General features: G+C 38.7%; 1 protein-coding gene across 4 annotated transcripts in view; it reads left to right on the forward strand.

Annotated features, from left to right (window-relative positions):
- The window catches only part of golga1 (golgin A1), a 53,336-nt gene that overhangs the window by 16,074 nt on the left and 13,560 nt on the right, over positions 1-23,702 (forward strand). For all 4 annotated transcript variants that reach the window (XM_087998422.1, XM_087998424.1, XM_043720176.2 and 1 more), the window contains 12 exons: positions 2,067-2,099; positions 2,854-2,982; positions 3,350-3,519; positions 4,832-4,943; positions 6,984-7,109; positions 7,343-7,438; positions 8,449-8,544; positions 8,686-8,838; positions 14,350-14,445; positions 16,412-16,501; positions 20,220-20,322; positions 21,965-22,125. In XM_087998422.1, coding sequence (XP_087854548.1) covers positions 2,067-2,099; positions 2,854-2,982; positions 3,350-3,519; positions 4,832-4,943; positions 6,984-7,109; positions 7,343-7,438; positions 8,449-8,544; positions 8,686-8,838; positions 14,350-14,445; positions 16,412-16,501; positions 20,220-20,322; positions 21,965-22,125 — 1,365 coding nt within the window. The remainder of the gene's footprint in view (positions 1-2,066; positions 2,100-2,853; positions 2,983-3,349; positions 3,520-4,831; positions 4,944-6,983; positions 7,110-7,342; positions 7,439-8,448; positions 8,545-8,685; positions 8,839-14,349; positions 14,446-16,411; positions 16,502-20,219; positions 20,323-21,964; positions 22,126-23,702) is intronic.

Raw genomic sequence — 23,702 nt, forward strand, 5'->3', positions numbered from 1 at the left:
TGAGCTTTGCAGTAAGAAAGAGGAAAAGCACTGTTTAACATGCATTCTAAACTTGTTTTGTTTCCCATGCCTCCATGAAAAAACTCATTTATTTTAGCTGTTTAAACCTATTTGGACCTTACTAGTTAATAGTCTTAGAAGTAAGAGAAAGTGAGGACAGCAGATGCTGGAGAGTCAGAGTCGAAAAGTGTGGTGCAGGAAAGGCACAGCATGTTAGGCAGCATCCGAAGACCGGGAGAGTTGTCGTTTCAGGCATAAGACTGAGTTTCAGAACACAGCGTTCTGTACCATCATCCCTGTCTGACAACTTAATGTATGTCAAATTTACAAGTAAAGGGGCAGTTGGAACGTGGAGGCCTTCAAAAATGAGATAGTGAGAGTCCAGAAGCACGGTGTTCCTATTAGTGTGTAGGGAATTTGGATGACTAGAGAGATTGAGGCTCTGGTCAAAAAACAGAAGTAGGTATATGGCAGGTATAGATAGCTGGGATTGAGTGAATCCCTCGAGGAGTATAAGGGCAGTAGGAGTATACTTGAATGGAAACTCAGGAGGTCAACAGACAGGGTTAAGGAGAACCAGAAGAGATTCTACAAATACATTAAGGGTAAAAGAGTAACTAGAGAGAGAATAGGGCCCTTAAAAAATCAACAAGGCTGTTGTCTGTTTGGACTTCAGCAAGGCGTTCAATAAGGTTCTGCATGGTAGACTGTTTACCAAGATTATATTACATGGAATCCAGGAAGGACTAGCCATTTGGATACAAAATTGGGTAGAAGGCAGCAGACAGAGGGTGTTGGTGGAGGGTTGTTTTTCAGACTGGAGGCCTGTGATCAGTGGTGTGTCACATGTCAGTGCAGATCCACTGCTTTTTGTCATTTATATAACTGATTTGGATGTGAATATAGGAGGAGTGATTAGTAAGTTTACAGATGATACCAAAATTGGTAGTGTAGTGGACAGTGAAGAAGGTTAGCTCAGAGTACAAAGGGACCTTGATCAGATGGGTCGATGGGCTGAGGAGTGGCAGATGGAGTTTAATTTAGATAAATATGAGATGTTGCAAATCAGAGCAAGGCTTAAAGACTTATACACTGTGGTGTGTTGCTGACCAAAGAGACTTTGGGGTGCAGGTTCACAGTTCCTTGACGTGGAGTCACTGGTAGACAGGGTGGTGAAGGAGGACTTTGCTACATTTGCCTTTATTGGTCAGTGCATTGTTTTGGGTTGGGTTGTCATGTTGGGGCTGTACAGGACATTGGTTACACCACTTTTGGAATACTGCATTTAGTTCTGTTCACCCTCTTGTAGGAAAGATGTTGTTAAGCTCAACAGGATGCCAAAATGATTTACGAGGATGTTGCTGGGGTTGGACTGATTTGGAGATGCCAGTGTTGGACCTGGGTGTACAAAGTTAAAAGTCACACAACAACAGATTATAGTCCATAAGGTTTAATTGGGAGCACTAGCTTTTGGAGGGCTGCTCTTTCATCAAGCGTTGGAGGGTTTGAGCTATAGAGGAAGACTGAATCGGCTGGGGCTATTTTCCCCAGAGTGTTGAAGGTTGAGGGGCGATCTTATAGAGATTTATAAAATCATGAAGGAATAAGATGAATAGTCAAGGTGTTTTTCCCAGGGTAGGGAAATCCAAAACTAGAGGACATAGTTTTAAAGTGAGAGGGGAAAGGTATAAAAGGAACCTAAGGGGCAATATTTCACACACAGGTTGGTGCACGTATGGAATGAGCTGCCAGAGGAAGTGGTGGTACAGTTACAACATTTAAAAGGCAACTTGATGGGTACTTGAATAGGAAGGGTTTAGAAGGGATATGAACCAAATGCTGGCAAATGGTACTAGATTAATTTAGGATATCTGCTTGGCCCAGACATGTTGGTCTGTTTCCATGCTGTACAACAGAGTCTAAATGAATCAACCAAAAGATGTGCTTTATGGACTCCATAAATGCTGTGTTAATTTATGTGCATTATATTTTGCATCTGTACCTTTTTGAAAATGTTTCTGCAATTCTAGTTTTGAAAGAAAATTAATTGTCATTTTTATTTTCAGGACTGGATGCTGAAAGTTTCCATTCTTGAAAAGGTATTGCATTTTCATAGCTTTTAAGTATTATCTATTATTATACTATTCACTGGCTAAAGAGAATTAAGAAATATGATATTTAAGCTTTTGATTTTCTGATAGGACATCTGGTCTGGATTGTACAATGTGCTGGAAGTAATCATCCAGAATGGTATTAAGTCATTTGTGATTTTCTGACACCCATTTTGTATGCAATGAGATCCTTCAAACAGTGGTTAGCTAAATGATGGTTAATTTGTTTGATCATATTGGATGAGGTGCAACTGATGACATGACAAAGCATTGCAGCTCCAAGTGACAGAACACTGTTTGGTTGAAAGACTCCTAGATTCCACCCATGTAACAGTATCTTCTCCCTTCATCAATGCTAGCAGGAAAGAATTCCACTTGTTTCTTGCTCACCTTGTCTACAAGGAACTGTATTATGTTTGCTTGCTTTCCTCATAGCTACTATAATGCGTCATTAAGGTAGTCAACTATTACCAACCTTTTTATTATCACCGTTATTATGTATGTGACTACCAGGGTGGTACTTTGTGCACTAGCTGAGGTTATCATGAAGGTCCAACCTTCTCAAGCTCTTCCTTCATCTGAGATATGGTGACCCTCAGATAAACCACTACCAGTCATCTCCCTCTAGTGAGAGAGTGCATCCATGCACACACAAAATGGTTTTCAGAATTGCTTAATGGCATTGATTTTTGAAATTATAGATTTTAATAGCCTTTTCTTTCTCTTTTATTAACTTGTGTAGGAGAACGCAATGCTTGAGAATCAGCTGAAGCAAATGAAGGATCACAGTTTAAATCTGTTCCAGAAACGAGATGAACAGGATGAACTGGATGGATTTCAGCAGCAAGAACTTGCCAAAGTCAAACATATGGTATAAGAAACAGAACATGAGTATTCTCACAATCTTCCATCATTTAGAAAGCCTCATTGCTTTGTATAGTTTCTAGCGAAGATAAATTTTCCTCTGACGGAATTTGGAATGAGTTAATTTTTAATCACCTAATGTATCTGATATAATGTTACATTGCTCAGAACCCTTATTTATGAGGTTAGTGATGTAACCCTTGGGCCACTGGCAAGCAATTTCTTGTTGCCCTGTAACTTAGTTTTGTTTGCACTTAAATTACTTGGGTTGTTAGGATTAAAGGTGTCATATTTAAACTTAAACCTATGTTAAAACATTTTAATTCTGATCTAAAACTGATCAATAAAGAATCATTCTTTTATTTGCTTGACAGCTCTTGAGGAAAGAAGAACTGTTGTGCAATATTGAAAAGGAACTTGAAGAGCAGAAAATAGAACTCAATCAAACCAAAGAAGAGCTGAAGCTCTCCAATAAGAAATTCCTAAATCAAGACGAAATGCTGGAGCAGCTGCAGGCACTAAATGCAGATATTAGCAAAGAAAGGTAAAAAAATGTTTAGAAAAAAATGTCAGAGTTCTGAATCATTTTTTTCCCCATGATCTTTACAATTTTGTGTTAATTCAAAATTAACAGATATTTCTAGCCATGCAATGGTTCTATTCATTGCCATGGAATCATTTACCGCCCTTTTGGTTTAGAGATGGATACAGGAATTACAGATTTTTAAAAAATGCCTGAATGCAACACTCCTCAGTATTGTGAGCTTGGATTATGCCTTGAAAATTTTAGTTTTGTTGTACCAACAAAGTTCAGTGTAGGAAATGTGGACATTCAGCTGAAAAGTACATGTACATTGTAATATATTCATGTTTGTAGTTTCTTTTATTGCAAGTAAAGTGATAATTTTATAACTGCTATGCTGTGTGAACATGGGAGCAGAAATTAGCCGTTCACTCCATCAACTCTGCTCTGCCATTCACTTAGTTCATGGCTGATCATTTACCTCTGTCACTTTCCCATACCATCAACATATCATTTGATCTCTGTCAATGTCTTCAGAAATCTATCAATTTCTGTCTTGAACATGTCAATGCTTTCACGGTCCTTTAGGGTAGAGAATTTTAGAAATCCACCAAGTCTGAGTGGAGGAAGTCTTCCTCATCTTGGTCTTAAATAACTTACCCTTACTCTGAGACTGGCTGTCAATCTTGCCAAAGTGAGCATCCTGTTTACATTTGTCCTGTAAGAATTTGAAGTTTCAATAAGATCACCTCTCGTTGTTCAAAACTCTAGAAAAATACAGGCTCAGTTTCCTCAATGTCTGCTCTTAATACCATCCTGCCATCCCAAGGATAAATCTGTTGAACTTCTGTTATTTGTGCCCAATTAGCATATCTTTTATAAAGATTGTAACACTTTGCTGACTACTGACATGAAACTAAGAGATAAGTTGTTCTCCATTTTCTCTCTCCTTTCCTTTTCAAGTAGTCTGGTTAGATTTGCTACCTTCCAGTCTTATAGGAACCTTTCCAGAATCTGTAGAAGTTTGAAAGATATTCACCACCCATTATCTCCACAACCTTCTCCCTCAACACTCTGGGCTATGGATCATCTGGGCCAGGGGATTTATCAAATTTTAATCCAATTAACTTTTTAATGATGAGCTCTTTATTAGTACTAATGTCTTCAATTTCTCATTCTCACCTGTACCTTGGTTTCCTAGTATTTGAGGAATTTTTCTGTTCTTCCTCCCTGATGCCAAACAATGTTGCAAAATAATTGTCAGAATTGCTAACAGATTATCTTTGCTGTGTTGTTTTCTTTTAAATCCTGTTAAATTTTGTTTAATGTGCAGAGAAGAATTTGAGACTACAAAAGGAACTGCAGAAGGGAAAATAACAGAGTTAGAATGCAGAACACAGGAATTACAGGATGTGATTCAGAGACTGTCAGCTGATTTACAGAAGGTACAAATGTTTAGAGTTTCATTCAGTAATCATTGGTGTTATGGACCAGGCTAGAATCCAACAATATATTCTAAGAAGGGAGCCTAGACCATGACCTTTTCTTATTTTAAGGGAAGATGTGCAGTGGATATTCTAGGTATGATGCAGCTGGTCAAACCATTCAGTTTTAAGCAAAACAATTTATTTAAATGCTGCAGTTGAAACACATACGAAAGCAAATGGAATTTAGAATAACTTAACTATTCAAAAACTTAATTGATTCAAAACAGCAACTTAACTAAGGAGGTATTCTTCAATTCCTGCAATATCCCATAAACATACCCTTTAGCAAAAGGTAAATTCAAACACAGGTTCTTACAAGCAGGAGCGATTTCAGAGAGGAAAGTCAGCCAGGATCATCTGCTGAAGCATGGAAGCGTTTTGCACTGTAACAGCTTCTGCGACAGCTACCAGCAGCTTCTCTGCTATAACTAAACCAAGCTAGAAAAAAAACCCTGAACTGTGAGAACTGGCCACTCCCCTGCCATTGTTAAAGTAGACATTTCCAGACATTTTGGCACCTCTGCCTTTCCAACCCCTTGGAAAACCAAAGGACAAAACAACCTTGTTAAAGTGACAACATCATCGTGTTGGTAATCCACTTCTTTGTTCAGCCTGATAGACATTTTAATTTGAAGAAAATTCATGTTGAAATTTGCTCCCATCTGGATTTGTGAATCTGTTTATTTCTTCATAACTAGAACCATGAAAAGTGCAAAGTTATAATTTAGCGTGTTTAAATGCTATGACCAATGACTTTGCCTTTGGTAATGTAATGTAGGTTTGTAGTTTATTATTATTTGAGATTTTAGGTTTGAAAATCAGGGAAAAGTGGATTTTGGTTTTCAGTTCTGTGAATTTTGTGTGTTATAATTTTCTTTTTGTAAAGATCAGATAGTAATTTTGAGCAGTGAACTAAAGATGGCTTTCCTAAGAAAGCACGTGATTTAAGTTAGATGCATTCTTCACTTAGTTAGTTGCTGAATGTTTACTAATTTGAGTTTTTATGATACAGGAACAGTTTCAGAGGCCACTAGTAGTTTAAACTCAGAAGAAAAGTCAACCCAGTAGAAGGGGGGTTCTCTTTAATTTATAGAAGTCTCCAAGCTGTGAGAATTAGGAAAAAGCCTCAAGTTGTCAAAATTGGAAAGAGGTTACTGGGCATTTAGAGGTAGAAAGTGGTCTCCTAGCCATCAGAATTGAATAGAAATGTTGCATTGCTGAAACAGCTTAAGGAGGACTGGAAAGAGTCATTTGAAAAAATAATTAAAGTGAAGATAGGATACTTCATTGGGACCGAGTGACCACATAGAATGTTGCTGGGAAAAGGATTGAATCTATTTGCTGTTTGTTGAGATCTTTCTCAATTGTCTTAGGTGTGCATATTTTGCTTTTTTTTGCCTTTATGTAATAAACTTGTACTTCTCTATTTAAAGAACTTTGGCAACCTAGTCTGAATAAACTCAGTAACTGACAATTACAGGGACCAAACCTTAAAAGTAAAACATGATCTACCAAGTCAGTTTTCACTTTGAGATCTGACTTGTCCAGTATTATCATCAGCTGGGGTCATAACAGTTATAATGAAAAAACATGTTGTTACTACAAGTTTTACTTAATTTTCATAGTTCAGTCCATCAAACAAGTATGTATTATAATCCTCTAGAAAATTATTTACATGGGCCACCTCAGGAAGTAAATATTGTGCTGCAGTTAGTATAAACCATATTGTTAAAATACTGTGAAAACAAATCAAAACATTTAATGCTAGAGATGGATCATATTGAACTCCAGAAATGCTTTGTGATGCATCAGTTAATTACATGATGACTGCTACCTGTCTGTGGTAAACAAGTTTTATCATTCTCATTGCTTTTAGATATAGTGGACCTTGCAGCTTATTGTGATTCTCACATGTTAGCGAGTTCGCATTTTTAGTTATTGTAAGCTGTCATTAGTTGCCTTGATTTCTCACTGTATCCATGTTTTCTTTTGAAATAGGCATCTGCAATGACAGAAGAGAAGGGAAAGTTTATAGAGCATCTGCAAGCAAAATTATTTTCCCTAGAAAAACGGTTAGAGGGAAATTATTCAGAGGATGAACATATTCAGGAGCTGCTTGAAGAGGTATTATTAACAGAATGAAAAATTCCTATATTATGCCACACAATAAATGTTTTTTTTAGAGGTTTTCTGTTGTTTGATTATCTCTTGAAACAAATTATTATGCATGTGAGTACTACAGCATTTTTCTCTCATAGCGTGAATCATTTTACTCTGTCTTTATTGAATATATGTCATATTATTAAAGTTGAATTTAAATCATAATTATGTTGCTAACAAGTTATTGTGTTGTGCAGAAATCCTGTCTGGAACGGCAACTGGAAGAAACAAAGCATCAGTTCTTGGAAACTAAGACTAGCTACACTGTGACTGTTAGTACTCTCAAAACACAGGTATGTGCTTTCCACAGGTGGAATGTTTAATTATATAAAGTAATTAATTTCAACAATTCATTCAACCAAATACTGACCGTGTCTACATGTAAGTTGACCTCAGATTACTTCCAGAACCTTTTAACCTGGCATGAAAATCTTTTGTTCTCTCTTTTCTGTTTAACTGTATATCAAGTATAAAAGCGAATCACTGGCATTGGTGTGAGTGTTTTGCATTTTAAAATGTTATTGACATCCAACACAAAGCATTAGCTTGTGTTAAATTCTTGCACATCTTCCTAACACAGCTTATGTCTGTGTTTGATTCGTTGCACCCAGTTATAAAGTAATAAATGAAGCATGCATTTATGGTGTGAAAAATTGAAGCTGATGACTGAGATGAAAATAGCATCTCATGACTGAAAAGTGGGGCAGACTTGTATGCAGAACACATGCAAAAACATGATTTTTGAGAATGGAAAGATTGATTTGACGTCTGTGTCAGGTTGGCTGACATGCCATGTTTTAGAATATGTTCACATTTTTGCCTTTTTAACTTTATTTTGCTGATTTGTTTTAGCTAGCCAAAGTAAATGATAAGGTTGTAGGAGTCCAGATTTTGATGAAGCAAAAAGATGACAAGGCTCAAGCTTTGAAAAGCAGGAATGTTAGTCAGGTGCCTAGATATTTCTAATCAACCTGTTTAGAGATGTTATTACACACCTCTGGAGCAGGTGGGACTTGAACCCAGGTTTTCTGGCTCAGAAGTAAAGGTATTACCTAAGTTATTGCCAACATACGACTGTAGTCCAATTACTTGGCCACTTGCCAATAATTTGTGGAATTCCTTTAAGTTTTAACGTGGCCTGAAAATCTTTTTTTATTCTCTCATGGCTGATTGAGAAAACACATAACACCTGAATGAATGAATTGTAACTATTCTCATTGATTTGGTCTTTCCTTGATGTTGGAATTCTCAAAGAAAATCAGCTACTGTTCCACCTGGTTCTAATATTCTGCTTACTTTGCAGATCAATGAGTTGGAAGCACAATTAAATTTGACCAAGGAAAAGCTAGTGCAGAAAGAAAGTGATATGAATGAAAAAGAAGTTCAATTAAAAAAGCTGGTAAGAAAATTTAAATGAATTCATTATGAATCCCAAAAATAAAATCAACTTTTTAAAAGAAAAGCTTCGGATTTCATCTCGGTAATTGTATTTGTAGTAAGTCTAATTGAGATTTTGACGATGAGAATTACTTTTTCATAGCAAGAAGAAAGTGATGCTGAAAACAATAGATTGCAGCATCAAATTGCTGTTTTAAAACATCAGCATGCAGAAAGGACTAACCGAGTAGATGCACAAATTGCTGCTCTTGAAACTGCCCGTGAATTTGACAAAACAGCTTCACAACACAAGATAGTAAGTAATATACTGCCAGTATGATTTCTTTCAAAATGAAGATCTAAATTTTATGTTTATTTCTGTTTTTAATTCAGAGGCATTTGTTTACTATTTCAAAGGATTAAATATGTAGATACCTGCTTCTAATCCTTCGAGGCCATTAATTGGAGTTATGCAACCATTACTTACTGGCAGTCTTCCTTCACATGGTGAAGTGACAGTACCATTCGATCCTTGTTTCTAGCTTGCCAGAATGGAGGAAATCAGGAATTGGGTTGGGGGGAAGAGATAAATAGAATAGTGAAATCCATCGCCTTCCACTCTGGTCAAGATTTAGTTCTCCTGTTCCTAAATGTGGGTTGGGCACGTTCAGTGATGATTGACCCCACCAAACAGAAAACTCACTGGATTGAGCTCCATTCAGCTTGTGAAAAGCTGGGCATGCAGCCAGAACCCAGCTCCACAAGGGGGGAGCAGATAGTGAGGGAGAATAATGGTTGTAGGAGATTCAGTAGTGAGATGTACACACAGATATTTCTGTAGACACAGACATGATTCCAATGTGTTGCCTCCCTGAGGCCAGGATAAAGGATGTTGCATGGCAACATGAAGGAGGAGGAAGTTTAACATTGGAACGAGACATGGATAGAAAGAGGGATGAGGTACTGTAGCAAACATTTAGGGAGTTAGCAGGTTAAGAAGCAGCATCTCAAAGATTCTGAATTACTCCAAGTGCCATGTGAGAGTAAGTATAGGAATAGGAAAATCGAACAGATGAATGCATCACTAAAGATGCAGAACAAAAGGATTTAGATTTCCTGGATCACTGGGTCCATTTCTGGGGAAGATGAGAGCTTATACAATTCCGATGGGTTGTACGCGAACTATAATTGGAAGGTTTGCTGAGGCAGTTGGTGGGAATTTAAACTAATTTGGCAAGGATGTGACCCAGTAGGCAGTGATGCACAGACAGTTATAGAAGAACCATGTCCGTCTATGTGGCAGTGAAAGGTAAGCTGTGAGAGAGCGTGGCAAAGCTGATGCCATTTATTTTAATGCAAAGAAGCTTGCAAGTAAGGCAGATGAGTTGATGGATGTGGATTAATGCATGCATATGTGATATCATTGCTTTCACCAAGACATGGTTGAAAGGAGCACAGTTCAATATTCTGGTGTATAGAAACTTTATACGAGATGGCGTAATGTGAAAGAGGAGGTTGTGTTGTAATATTGATTAAGTCAGTTACTGCAGTAAGGAGGGATGGTATGTTAAAAGATTTCTCAAATGAGACTGAAATGGCTGCAGGAATTCCAATGCTGGACACATGCGTCTTCTAAGCAAGAGAGACAGTTTACTTCAAGAGGTGAAGTTTGGTGCCAGAACCTCAGAAATGGCTCAGCATGGGTATGAAGTGAGGTTAACACGAGGTCAGGTCCCATGACACTCAAACGTTTGAGTGGGTGAGGCGGTCCTGAATAAATGTGGATCACCTGAAAGCTGAACGCAGTGCAGGAGCAAAACATACCTGGCCACTCCGAACAGCCAGAAAGGTTTCAGAATACATGGGTTCTGCCCCTCCATCTAGTGTCTAGAAATCCTTCAGAATCCAAGATGAATGCAGCCTCAATTCCATTACCACTGGAAGAAAAGGAGGAAACTCTCCCAAGACACTGCAGGCGCTGTACATGCCACTCATGTCCACATCTGAGTCAGTCAGAGGAACCAGACTTGGGATGAAAATATCTCAGGAGAAGCTACAAGACAAAGAGCTGGCCTATACCCCCAGACATAGTGGGGGAGGTTTGTAGTGAGTGGAAGCACGGTCATGACTGAGATCCTTGATTGGGGTTGTTAACCTGGGTTGATCAGGGGACCCTTCTGAGGAATGATCACTCATCATTCCGAAACATTAACTCTGAGTTCTCTGTACAGATGCCGCCAGACCTGCTGAGTTTTTCCAGCAGTTTGTTTTGTTTCCAATCAGGCATGGGGAGAAATTGAGGTCTGCAGATGCTAGAGATCAGAGCTGAAAATGTGTTGCTGGAAAATCGCAGCAGGTCAGGCAGCATCCAGGGGACAGGAGAATCGATGTTTCGGGCATAAGCCCTTCTTCAGGAATGCCCTTCCTGAAAAAGGGCTTATGCCCGAAACGTCGATTCTCCTGTCCCCTGGATGCTGCCTGACCTGCTGCGCTTTTCCAGCAACACATTTTCAGTTCCAATCAGGCATCCCTGGCGAACAGATATGAGCCCGTGTAGATTGCACATGTAAATAAAGGATGTCTTGGTAACGGGATACTGGCCTATGAGTTCTCTTATTTAAGTCAGGCCACATAGGACACCATTGCTGTCTCGAGTCCACATACCAGCAGTAACTACAATAGCTTGCCAGCTCGGATCTTGAAGAACTTTATAGCCATTTGGCCAAGGCTCAGTTTTGCTGTGGGCTGACCTAGGGTTCCCCTGCTCGGAATATGCCCTGCGTGAAGCTCTGCAATTGCTTACATTCAAGTGATGTTTCCCAAGCTTTTGAGAAAGTGGATGAGAGTAAAGTGGTTGATGTAGTTTATATGGATTTCAGTAAGACGTTTGATAAGGTTCCCCATGGTAGGCTATTGCAGAAAACACAGAGGCATGAGATGGAGGGTGATTTGGTGGTTTGGTTCAGAAATTGGCTGGCTGAAAGAAGACAGGGTGGTGATTGATGGGAAATGCTCATCCTGGAGTTCAGTTACCAGTGGTGTACCACAAGGATCTGTTTTGGGGCCACTGTTGTTTGTCATTTTTATGAATGACCTGGATGAGGGCGCAGAAGGCTGAGTTAGTAAATTTGCAGATGACGGTAAGGTTGGTGGAGTTGTGGGTAGTGCCGAAGGATGTTGCAGGTTACAGAGGGCCATAGATAAGCTGTATACTTGAGCTGAGAGGTGGCAAATGGAGTTTCATGCGGAAAAATGAGGTAATTCACTTTGGAAGGGGCAACAGGAATACAGAGTACTGGGCGAATGGTAAGATTCTTAGTAGTGTAGATGAGCAGAGAGATCTTGTTGTCCATTTTACATAGATCCCTGAAAGCTGCCTCCCAGGTTGATAAGGTTGTTAAGAAGATATACGGTGCGTTAGCTTTTATTGGTAGAGGAATTGAGTTTCGGAGCCACAAGGTCATGTTGCAGCTGTACAAAACTCTGGTGTGGCCGCACTTGGAATATTGTATACAATTCTGGTCACCGCGTTATAGGAAGGGTATGGAAGCTTTGGAAAGGGTTCAGAGGCAGCTTACTAGGATGTTGTCGAGAGTGTGGTGCTAGAAAAGCACAGCAGGACAGGCAGCATCTGAGGAGCAGGAGAATCGACATTTCGGGCATAAGCCCTTCATCAGGAATTGGGATGCCTGCAACGTTGATTCTCTTGCTCCTCGGAAGCTGCCTGACCTGCTGTGCTTTTCCAGCAACACACTCTCGACTCTGATCTCCAGCATCTGCAGTCCTTGCTTTCTCCTTATTTTACTAGGATGTTATCTGATGAGGAAAGGCTGAGGAACTTGAGGCTGTTTTCGTTAGAGAGAAGAAAATTGAGAAGTGACTTAGTTGAAATATACAAGATAATCGGAGGGTTAGATAGAGTGGAAAGTGAGAGTCTTTTTCCTCGGATAGTGATGGCTAGCACGAGGAGACGTAGCTTTAAATTGAGGGATGATAGATATTGAACAGATATCAGAGGTAGTTTCTTTAATCAGAGAGTAGAAGGGGCGTTACTGCCCTGTCTACAACAGTAGTAGACTTCCAACTTTAAAGGCATTTAAATAATCATTGGATGAACATGAATGATAAAGGAAGAGTATAGGTTAGATAGGCTTCAGATTGGTTTCACAACTCTGTGTAACATCGAAGGCCGTAATGTTCTATTCTATGTAAGCTCAGGTAAGGTGAGGGTGTCCACTTCCATTGGGATGCCATGTAGTTCCCATGCTCCACTTGCCACATTTTCTAATGGCAAAACTAGTTGTAATGCTTGTTTGAAGTCCAGTTGGGCTTCAGCTAAGTGCTTTTGCATGGTTCTGTCATTAATCCCACTCTTATTGCCACTTAGAGAGCTGCAGAGAGACCGGTTTCCCATCACCAAGTCACCCCTTATTTACATTTGCGCTGTATATGGGCTGTGGCCTGAAGAGACCTTTTGAATTTCCTGTTTAGATCTGTCAGCCAGGGCTGACACAACCCCAATCAAGGATCTCCCAGGGTATGAGATCCACCTGGCCATATTTCAAATCACTACAGAGGCCATATGAGTAGAACTTAAAAAGGGAACAATCACTTTGATAGGGTTGTACTGTAGATCCCCAAACAGTCGAAAGATAGGAAGACAAACTGAATAGGTAAATTGGATAATAATGGTAGGGAACTTCAACTTCCCTAAAATAAACTAGCTCAGGCTTCGAGGGGCAGAAACTTAAAATAAGTCAAGCAGGGCTTTTTAAGCCAGCGCATAGAAAGTATTACAAGAGGAGGAGCAAAGCTGGAGCTAATTTTAGGAAATGAAGGCAGGCAGGAAGTAGATGCGGCAGTGGAAGAGCATCTCCGTGATAATGGCCATAATTTAGTAAGATTTAAGGTAATTATGGATAAGGACAAAGATGGATGAGAAATGAAGGCTCTGAAAAGAGGAAGGCCGACTTTAGTAAGATAAGACAGGATCTTGCCCAAGTGAAATAGTATTATCTACTTGCAGGAAAATCCACACTAGAGCGGTGGGAGACATTAAAAAATGATGATAGTGAGAATGCATGGTCAGCATGTTCTGGTAAAGTTGAAGGGTGGGACCAATAAATGTAAAGAACCTTGGTTGCCAAGAGGTTCACAACCTCTTGGTTGCCAAGAGGTTCACAAGCTTGATTAAGGAAAAATAATGAAGCTTATGAAAGATACCAAAGGCTCAAAACAGTGGAAACCCTAGAGAATTTTAGAAAGTGCAGGAGGCTGATTGAGAAAGAAATTAGGAGAATAAAGGGGGGAACATGAAGAAACACAGGCTGTTAGCATTAAGGAAAATGTAAAGGCATTTTCTAAGTATATTAGGGGTCATCAAGGTCTACAACACAGAAAAAGTGCCCTTCAGCCCATTGTGCCTGAACTAGTCAAAAACAAGCATCTAATTTCAAATACATGGCTCAAATATTTGAGAGTTTCTGCCTGTACCACCTTTATAGACAGTGAGTTCTATATCCCCACCATCCTCTAGGTGAAAATATTTTTCCTCACATCTCCTCTAAACCTACTACCCCTTTCCTTAAATCTATCCCCCATGCTCATTTATTTCTCCATTAAGGGGAAATATTTCTTCTTGTTTACTCTTATCTATGTCCGTCATCTCCATCATGTTCCCTCTCAAACTCCTCTGCTCTCAGGAAAACAAAGCTCTTACACTAATTGAAAAGGAACGTATTATGTTCCCCAGCATGGTGAACATGACAAGATATAATTTGCAATTATCAGTATGCATATACGTCTATTTGTGTTTACTTGTGCATAGAGCCAATTCCAAAAGAAAAATGATGAACTAAGTGACAGGCTTAATGATACAGAAAACACGTTGAGGAAAGTTGAGTGTGAACTGGAAAAATCAAAGGTTAGTACTAGTTTCTAAAATTACAATCCAGAATCGTTTTTTTAAAAGTAATATTTTTAATGATTTTTTCATTCCACATAATGTCACTACTGTTCCAGGCTGAGAAGGCAGATTAGAGACTTGTTTCACAACTCCTAATGATCATGTTGGGTGACCAATTGCTGGAACATTTCGAAAACATCCCCATTTCAAAATATAATTTTTATTTTTAAATTTGCTAAGCTAATTGCTGTATCAACTTCCTTGTTACTTCCTTTCTACATGGAATTGATACTTTGTATGACACTTTTTTCTATTACATTAACTTATGCTAAATATCTGTAGGAATATAGTAATTGGATGTTTGAAGAGCACATTAACTAGTTAGCAATCTATTACAATCGTGATTCAAACTCCATTTTACTGTCTATTGAATAGTCTTAACAGGTATAAAAAGTTCTATAATGTACGAAAATCATAAAATTAAGACTGTTCTAGTTAGAACGATTAAAAATATTTATACTTTTTCATGATTTGTAATTTCAACATATGATATTCTTCTAAAAATTAAGCATAGTTTGTAATTAGTGTCTCCTTTATTTGACTTCTCCCACATGGTTTCTATAGCTGGGAAAATGAGAAGCTTGCATAGCTGACCTTTGTAGCCTGTGGAAAGAATGTAATTGGAATACATTGTAAAACAACATTCTGTTGTTGTGAAGCACTTACTAAAGCTATCAACGAATAGTGATCCTATCTGGTGCAGAAAGCAAGCATCAAATTAAGAAACCTGAAAAATCTTTTATTATTAATTAAACTGTCATTTTGAAAACAACAGCAGTATTTCACAACAAAAACAGAATCGCTGAAAAGTCTCAGCAGGTCTCGCAGAAAGTAGAGCTAAAGATTCGCATCTAGTGACCATTCTTCAAATACTTCACAATAATTTTATTCACAAAATAATTTTATAAGCATACTGCAATATTAGATTGCAGTAGTGGGCGGCACGGTGGCACAGTGGTTAGCACTGCTGCCTCACAGCGCCTGAGACCCGGGTTCAATTCCCGCCTCAGGCGACTGACTGTATGGAGTTTGCACATTCTCCCCGTGTCTGCGTGGGTTTCCTCCGGGTGCTCCGGTTTCCTCCCACAATCCAAAGATGTGCAGGTCAGGTGAATTGGCCATGCTAAATTGCCCGTAGTGTTAGGTAATGGGTAAATGTAGGGGTATGGGTGGGTTGCGCTTCGGCGGGTTGGTGTGGACTTGTTGGGCCGAAGGGCCTGTTTCCACACTATAATCTAATCTAATCTAATCTAAAAAGATGTAGCTCTAATTGGGAAATATCCAGTATGATGAACATGCATCAAAATTGTTTTTTGTAAAATGAATATTTTTACTAATATTAAATATAACTATCTTGTCAACACTTCACTATTCCAGCACATATCCTGAAGCTTAGCTTGATATTAGCTCAAAATATCTAATTTAGGTCATCAACAAGCCTTTTAACTAAAAATTCATTTTTATCAAGTAGGATTAGCATGTGGTATTTTGATATTGATTGGAAGTATTCAAACTATCTGAGATGCTGAACACCGCTGATTTCATTGGCTATCAAACATTTAAACAATGAAGTGAGTTGAGCAGATTTGTGTGCTTCTCTTTGATCCAAAGTTCCAACTGCCTAAAGAGATACAACAGTATTTAAGTAAACAATATTTTTGCTAGTGTTTAAAACTGGTGCACGATATGAGTACCTCACATCCATCACTTCCTCACACCACAACTTGAATAGTTGCATTAACCTTGCAATTAATCACAGCAATGTTATTAGCTTGCTCTTTCTCTTGCATACATAATAGCTAAGTTAATTTACTCCCCATAATTTAAAGCACTGTTAATTTAATGTGCAATTTAAATCTGATCATTGTGAAGTTTTAATTGTGTAATTATACTTAAAAAAAAAAAATCAAATGTTTGAATGCAGGAAGAATTAAACAGCAGAGAAACTATAAGCATTGAAATTGCCAAAGCATTAGAAGAGACCAGGAAGCAGAGGGAAGAATTGCAGCATAAGGTTTGTTCCAATTAATGATAAATGGTAATTAAACATCTGTGGATTTCTTTCTTATTGTCATACTAGCTAGTTTTCCTTAATTTCTAAAGACAATCAGGACAAAGCTCAGTTTCCAGAGTGAATCAGTGATGCTGTAGATTTAGGAATCTGCACTTTCTGAGGCTTGATTGTTTTAGTGGCAGAAGTATTCATCTGCTAGTGTGGCAATCACGAAATGCTGATGCCTAATTAAAGAATCTGTGCAACTGGTGGAACAAATTTAATATATAAATATCAACACTGTAGGCTCTGCAAAAAGAAGTTGTGAACTTTCTGAATTTTATTTCACAATTTATTTGTGATTTTTTTTTTAAAAGTTACTTATCTTTCTTTTATTTGGTAATCATCTTTTTTAATCCAGTCACAAATCACAGAACTTTATAGCACCAAAGAAGCCATTTGGCCCTTTGTTGCTGTGCTAGTTCAGTCATGCTTAGACTCATCTCTGTTTTATTTATTCAGGACCCAAAGTTCCTCATCTCCAAATCTCTTTGAAAGTTATTTATGCATTCAGTGTCCAGTATGTTTCCCGGTCAGACCTTTCAGGTTCCGAATAAATCTGAGTGAAAACACTTCTGTCATTCTCTCATTTAGATCGTTTGCCAATTATTTTAAATCTGTGATGTCTGACTATTGATTCACATTGCTTAGATTGTATCTTCTTTACTCCCTTCTATCAAAACTTCTGACTTTAAAACTTCAATTGGGTCATGTCTTAATCTTCTCTGATCAAAGGAGAGTTGTCCTAACGTTTCCAACTTGTGCTCATAATTGAAGTCCTCCAGCTCTATTAACATCCTGGCAAACACCATCCTTGCAAAGATTTTAAATTTTCCTAAATGCAGTCACTAAAATGGTCCAAGTACAGAAGTGTTTTTAAAAATCACTGTTGTTTAGGTCCTATATTAACTTTATATTGGCACACTATTACAAGTTTAGTCAGTTATAGATGAAGAAAAATAAATAATATATTGCTGCACATTTGGTTTAATTTGTATGTGACTGGTATTTCACTGCTTACCAGTTTCATTTGAATGAAACACTCAAAATTCAAGATAACCTGGTAATATTTTTGGGAGATGAAAATGTGTTGCTGGAAAAGAGCAGCAGGTCAGGCAGCATCCAAGGAGCAGGAGAATCGACGTTTCAGGCATGAGCCCTTCTTCGGGAATGAGGAAAGTGTGCCAAGCAGACTAGGATAAAAGATAGGGAGGAGGGACTTGGGGGAGGAGCATTGGAAATGCGATAGGTGGAAGGAGGTTAAGGTGAGGGTGATAGGCCGGAGTGGGGGTGGGGGCGGAGAGGTCAGGAAGAAGATTGCAGGTTAGGAAGGTGGTGCTGAGTTCAAGGGTTGGGACAGAGACAAGGTGGGGGAAGGGGAAATGAGGAAACTGGAGAAATCTGAGTTCATCCCTTGTGGTTGGAGGGTTCCTAGGCGGAAGATGAGGCGCTCTTCCTCCAGCCCTCATGTTGCTATGGTCTGGTGATGGAGGAGTCCAAGGACCTGCATGTCCTTGGTGGAGTCGGAAGGGGAGTTGAAGTGTTGAGCCACGGGGTGGTTGGGTTTGTTGGTCTGGGTGTCCCAGAGGTGTTCTCTGAAACGTTCTGCAAGTAGGCGGCCTGTCTCCCCAATATAGAGGAGGCCACATCGGGTGCAGCGGATGCAGTAAATGATGTGTGTGGAAGTGCAGGTGAATTTGTGGCAGATATGGAAGGATCCATTGGGGCCTTGGAGGGAAGTAAGGGGGGAGGTGCGGGCGCAAGTTTTGCATTTCTTGCGGTTGCAGGGGAAGGTGCCGGGAGTGGAGGTTGGGTTGGTGGGGGGTGTGGACCTGATGAGGGAGTCACGGAGGGAGTGGTCTTTTCGGAATGCTGATAGGGGAGGGGAGGGAAATATATCCCTGGTGGTGGGGTCCGTTTGGAGGTGGCGGAAATGACGACGAATGATACGATGTATATGGAAGTTGGTGGAGTGGTAGGTGAGGACCAGTGGCGTTCTGTCCTGGTGGCGATTGGAGGGGCAGGCCTCAAGGGCGGAGGAGCGGGAAGTGGAGGAGATGCGGTGGAGAGCATCGTTGATCATATCTGGGGGGAGATTGTGGTCTTTGAAGAAGGAGGCCATCTGGGTTGTTCGCTATTGGAACTGGTCCTCCTGGGAGCAGATGCAGCGGAGACGAAGGAATTGGGAATATGGCGGAGACGAAGGAATTGGGAATATTTTTGGGAGAAACAATAAAGCTATTTTGTTGAAAGGGTTTGTTGGAAAATTTCAGGTAAAGTACTGATCAGTTTGAAATTCCTGGAGATGAGACAAATCTGTTTGAAAGTTCAAGAAGATTTTCACTTTAGTTGCACTCCCATAATGCTGAGAAGTTCCAAGAAATGAAACACAAGAATATAGAGTCATAGAGATGTACAGCATGGAAACGGACGTTCGGTCCAACTCATCCACACTGACCAGATATCCTAACCTAATCTAATCACATTTGCCAGCACATGGCCCATATCACTCTAAACCCTTCCTATTCATATACCAGCCTCCACCACTTCCTCTGGCAGTTCATTCCATACATGTATCACCCTCTGTGTGAAAAAGTTGCCCCTTTGGTCTCTTTTATATCCTTCTCCTTTCATCATAAACCCATGCCCTCTAGTTCTGGACTCCCCCAGCCCAGGAAAAAGACCTTGTTATTTATCCTATCCATGCCCTTCATGATTTTATAAACCTCTATAAGATCACCCCTCAGCCTCCAACGCTCCAGGGAAAACAACTTATTCAGCCTTTCCCTGTAGCTGAAATCCTCAACATTGGCAACATTCTTGTAAATTTTTTCTGAACCCTTTCAAGTTTCACAACGTCCTTCCAATAGGAAGGAGATGAGAATTGCACGCAATATTCCAAAAGTGGCCTAACCCATGTCCTGTACAGCCGCAACATGACCTCCCAATACCCAATGCTCTGACCAATAAAGGAAAGCATACCAAACGCCTCCATCACTATCCTTTCTACCTGCGATTCTACTTTCAAGGAACTATGAACCTGCACTCCAAGGTCTCTTTCTTCAGCAACACTCCCTAAGACCTTACCATTAAATGTATAAGTTCTGCTCAGATTTGCTTTTCCAAAATGCATCACCTCACATTTATCTGAATTAAACTTCATCTGCCACTCTTCAGCCCATTGGCCCAGCTGATCAAGATCCCATTGTACTCTGAGGTAACCCTCTTCGCTGTCCACTACACCTCCAATTTTGGTGTCATCTGCAAACTTACTAACTAAACCTCCTATGTTCACATTCAAATCAATGATATAAATATGTAAAGTTATTTTAAAAACTGAGCCCATATTATGAGTTATGGTCTTTATTATTCAAGTGACAAAATATTGGGTGAACGTACGTCTACATCAATGCTATAATGTTGATGAGGATGAGAGTACGAGAGAGAGAGAGAGAGAGGCATGATAGACATGATAGTGCAGCAGTCATTTTACTAGTAATCCAAGGCCTAGATGAGTGCTCTGGGGAGTAGGGATCGAATCCCACCATGGCATTTGGTGAAACTTAACTTCAGTTAAGTCTAGAATTGAAAACTGATCGCATTAATTTGACCACAAGAGCTATATTTTGTTTATGATTACTTTGTTGCCTTCCTTTATGTATTTGTTTTGCAATGACAGGTTTTACAATTGACACAAATGCTGGATGAAAAAGATACTTCAGACTTGCAGAAAGATAAAGAGTTAATAAAAATGCAAGAAGATTTCAAGAAACTTGAGCAAGGTTTGAAAAATGTGATTTATTTAAGATCAAACAACTTTTAAGGGAAAAGCTGTCAGAAAGAAAAGATAATTTAAAAAGTATAAGTATTGTTCTGCAGTTGAAGTTTAAATTGTGGGAACAAGCTCAGTTTGAACTTTTGGGTTTGATTATTGGAAAATGTGAATGTGGTGATTTCACTTGAACAAGAGAAAATAGGATTCCATATATCAGTGAAATAAATCAGAATGGATAATGTCAGTGCATGTATCACAAATTTTAAAATATTTATTTCATTGTAGACTTTTAGCCTTATTCTCAAGATTGTGCTAAATCAAATACTGCTGAAAATATTCATAATAAAATTTTCTTGTTGAGCTTTTGATTATTTTGAGACTTGTCACTACTATTTTACTTTGCTCATTTTTGGTTTCGTGTTGTGAGTTAAAGTTGAATTTTGAACAGCATCTTATTTTTAAAAAAGCAAAAGACTGATGTTGCTGTTGGGAACTGTTCTGGGAAGATTATGCAGGTTAAGCTCAGAGACTGGCAGCTGATTAGATGTTGATTTGGTGTATTAAGGGAGGAATTATGCTGGTCATCTAACCACAGGGAATGTTGAAAAAGAGAAAAAAAAACAAAGTGTGAATTAGTTCTGACTGGTTTTTGGGCAGGGGGCAGTTTTTGTTTCGGGAGCTGCTGGACTGGGCTGGGTTTTTGTTTTTTCTCTCTCCTGTTATTCTCCTGTTACATCGACTTGTTGAAAATTCTGAGAAAAGAAACCCAGTCTGTAGGAAATAAGTTTTAAAAAATCTCGAGAGAAACTGTTTGTATTTACTAGTGGCTTCAGATTTCAAGTAAGATATGCAGTCCTGCATGTCCATAATACAACCAATCATCTAAGGAATTCATGCAGTCCTGGTATTCATCATCGAAACGCTAATAAACTGACAAATTATGACCCTTAATTTATTCTTTATGTGTGTCTATTTGTCAGTATATTCAAAGAAGATTGGGTTTAAACTGTAGATATTAATTATATTGCCTTGTAATTCATTTATGCTCTGCTAAAGTTCCATTACTAATAATGAAATATTAAGTTTGTTTAAGCTATAAACTTAGTGCCAAGATCTGTTGTTTGTAAAGTCTCATTAGGAGCAGTTGAGCAGTTTTGAGGGTCATTGAATGTTTATAAGCTACTGTGTTGCAGATCCAGTAATAGTGAAACCGATTTGGCTTGGCTTGCTATTCCTGTACCTTGACAATTAGACGTTTGGAAGAAGTTCTTCGAAAACTTCAGGTGCTTTCCATAGAATGTAACAAAAACACATTGAGATTTTCCCTGATTGGTCTTGTGCACCCTCTACGAGCTAATTACATAACAGCAAAACCTTAGGCCAGTTACCTTGTGAATTGGTTATGGAAATGTAAGACATAGTTTATTACAAAATAAAAATTATTCATTGTAGATTAGATACTTTGCTTTTCATAGAAAACTAGTGTACATTTTCTATATTTGTGTATACAGTAAAAAGAAATACAATATAGTACGTGAGAGACAAATTTTCATCATGCGTTTTGCATCCATAGTGTTTTGTATGATGAATGAGAAATGCTTAACTTGTGGAAGGGATATGTTAATGAATCTATTTTACCGTACCTCTAGATCATGAAGGTGTGATATCACAGATGAATCAGCTACAAATAGAAAGTGAAAATTTTAAAAGTTCAACAGCAGAAAGAGAAGGGATAGTTCAGAACCAGTTGAGTGATCTCGAGTTGCAGTTGATCGAGAGACAAGAACATCTGGAAGCCAGTGAGCGGAAGGTATGTTAGCTGTCTCAGCCATGATTTAAACACGCTAATTTCTGCAAGTTGCTGGATATTCTATACTTGTAAGTACAAATCATGGTGGTACGGTAGCTCATTACTGATGCCTCACAGCGCCAGGGACCCGGGTTTGGGTCAGGGTGGCAGACCCTTTGGATGGTCAGTGTGGACATGCTGGGCTGAAGGGCCTGTTTCCACACTGTATGGATTCTGTTTTTAAAAATCTAATTTTATTTATTATTGATCTTCTGTGACATCATCTTTTATTGCTTCTGGATCAATATATTAAACCATCTTGTGAAAAGGAAGAACATGTTAAAAGTTAACTATTTTTCCTTCATTTTACTGCCAAGAAGTGATCTTGCAGATATGGAACATTTCTGTGGTCCTAACTATGTACATCTGTTAGAAAAAAATGTATTAATAATCTCAACCAGAACAAACTATTACCTTGTATATATGGTTAACTGGGACACTATCAGATGATAACTGCCAATGACACTAAAATCCAGTTCTGAAGAAGGGTCATTGGATTCGAAACATTAATTCTGTTTTCACTCCACAGTTGCTGTCAGACCTGCTGAGTTTCTCCTGCCACTTCTAGTTTTGTTTGTTCCTACAATTGACATGTCACTTTTCAATTAACAAATTAATGTGGTGGCTGACCCTAACAGTGGCATTGTAGTCACCAAAGGTTTCTTGGTCCTTCAGGAAATGTGTGCTTAATTTTCAGTTTCCTTGGAATGGAGGGAAATTCAAATTCCTTGAAGGTCATCAGGTATCAATAAGTAACACAGACTGCAGCACTCACCTGGCATATCTTCAATTTCAAGAAGTCTGTGCTGTAATGCAATCCATTTATGAGTTTCAATAGTTCCAACCTATCCTTCATCTGGAATCTGTTTGATTTATCCTGTGCCCAGTCTTTTCACCTACATTCACAATATGGGCAGCAGCTAGAATGGCCTTATAGGGGCTTTCTGTTATCTATGACCTATACCTCAAACTAAATGGGATGTTTCCAAGGGAGCAGTGTGGAATTCTCTTATTTTAAGTGAAATAGAAAATCCATATTCTTATAATGAAATTACTGGAGTTTGTGTCTTTGATAATGGGTCAGTTACTGTTTGGTGAGTTTTTAAAACTTGATAGTTTTGAATTTCTTTTCCTAACTGTTTCCAGCTCCTTATTTCTGCAGAAGAAGTTTGTCTATGGAATATTATTCTGTAGCCGTGTCATTCAAGTGATATCTTGCTGAAGTGGCTGTTCTTCATGTGTGAACCAAGACTTCTAACCAGACAGATAGAGCTGAACACTGATTATTTAAACCCAGCAATGTTGCAAATAATTTTGTCACCTTTACCATTACCTTAACTGACATCAGCTAGCCATGAATAGGCCCATCTTACTGGAGAACAGGGGAATCTATTCTATCCAACAGCACAACATTTTTTTAAAATTAAAAGGTTAGAATTCATTTCCCAAGTAAAAGTTATTAATTTTTTTTAAAAAATTACTTCCCAAATTAAAATGATAATTTTAATTTAAGTAAATACTTTTTAATTTAAAAAAAT

This window comes from Chiloscyllium plagiosum, unplaced genomic scaffold, assembly GCF_037043375.1.
Source record: "Chiloscyllium plagiosum isolate Xiang-an unplaced genomic scaffold, Cpla_swu_hap1 HiC_scaffold_21, whole genome shotgun sequence".
Taxonomy (NCBI): domain Eukaryota; kingdom Metazoa; phylum Chordata; class Chondrichthyes; order Orectolobiformes; family Hemiscylliidae; genus Chiloscyllium; species Chiloscyllium plagiosum.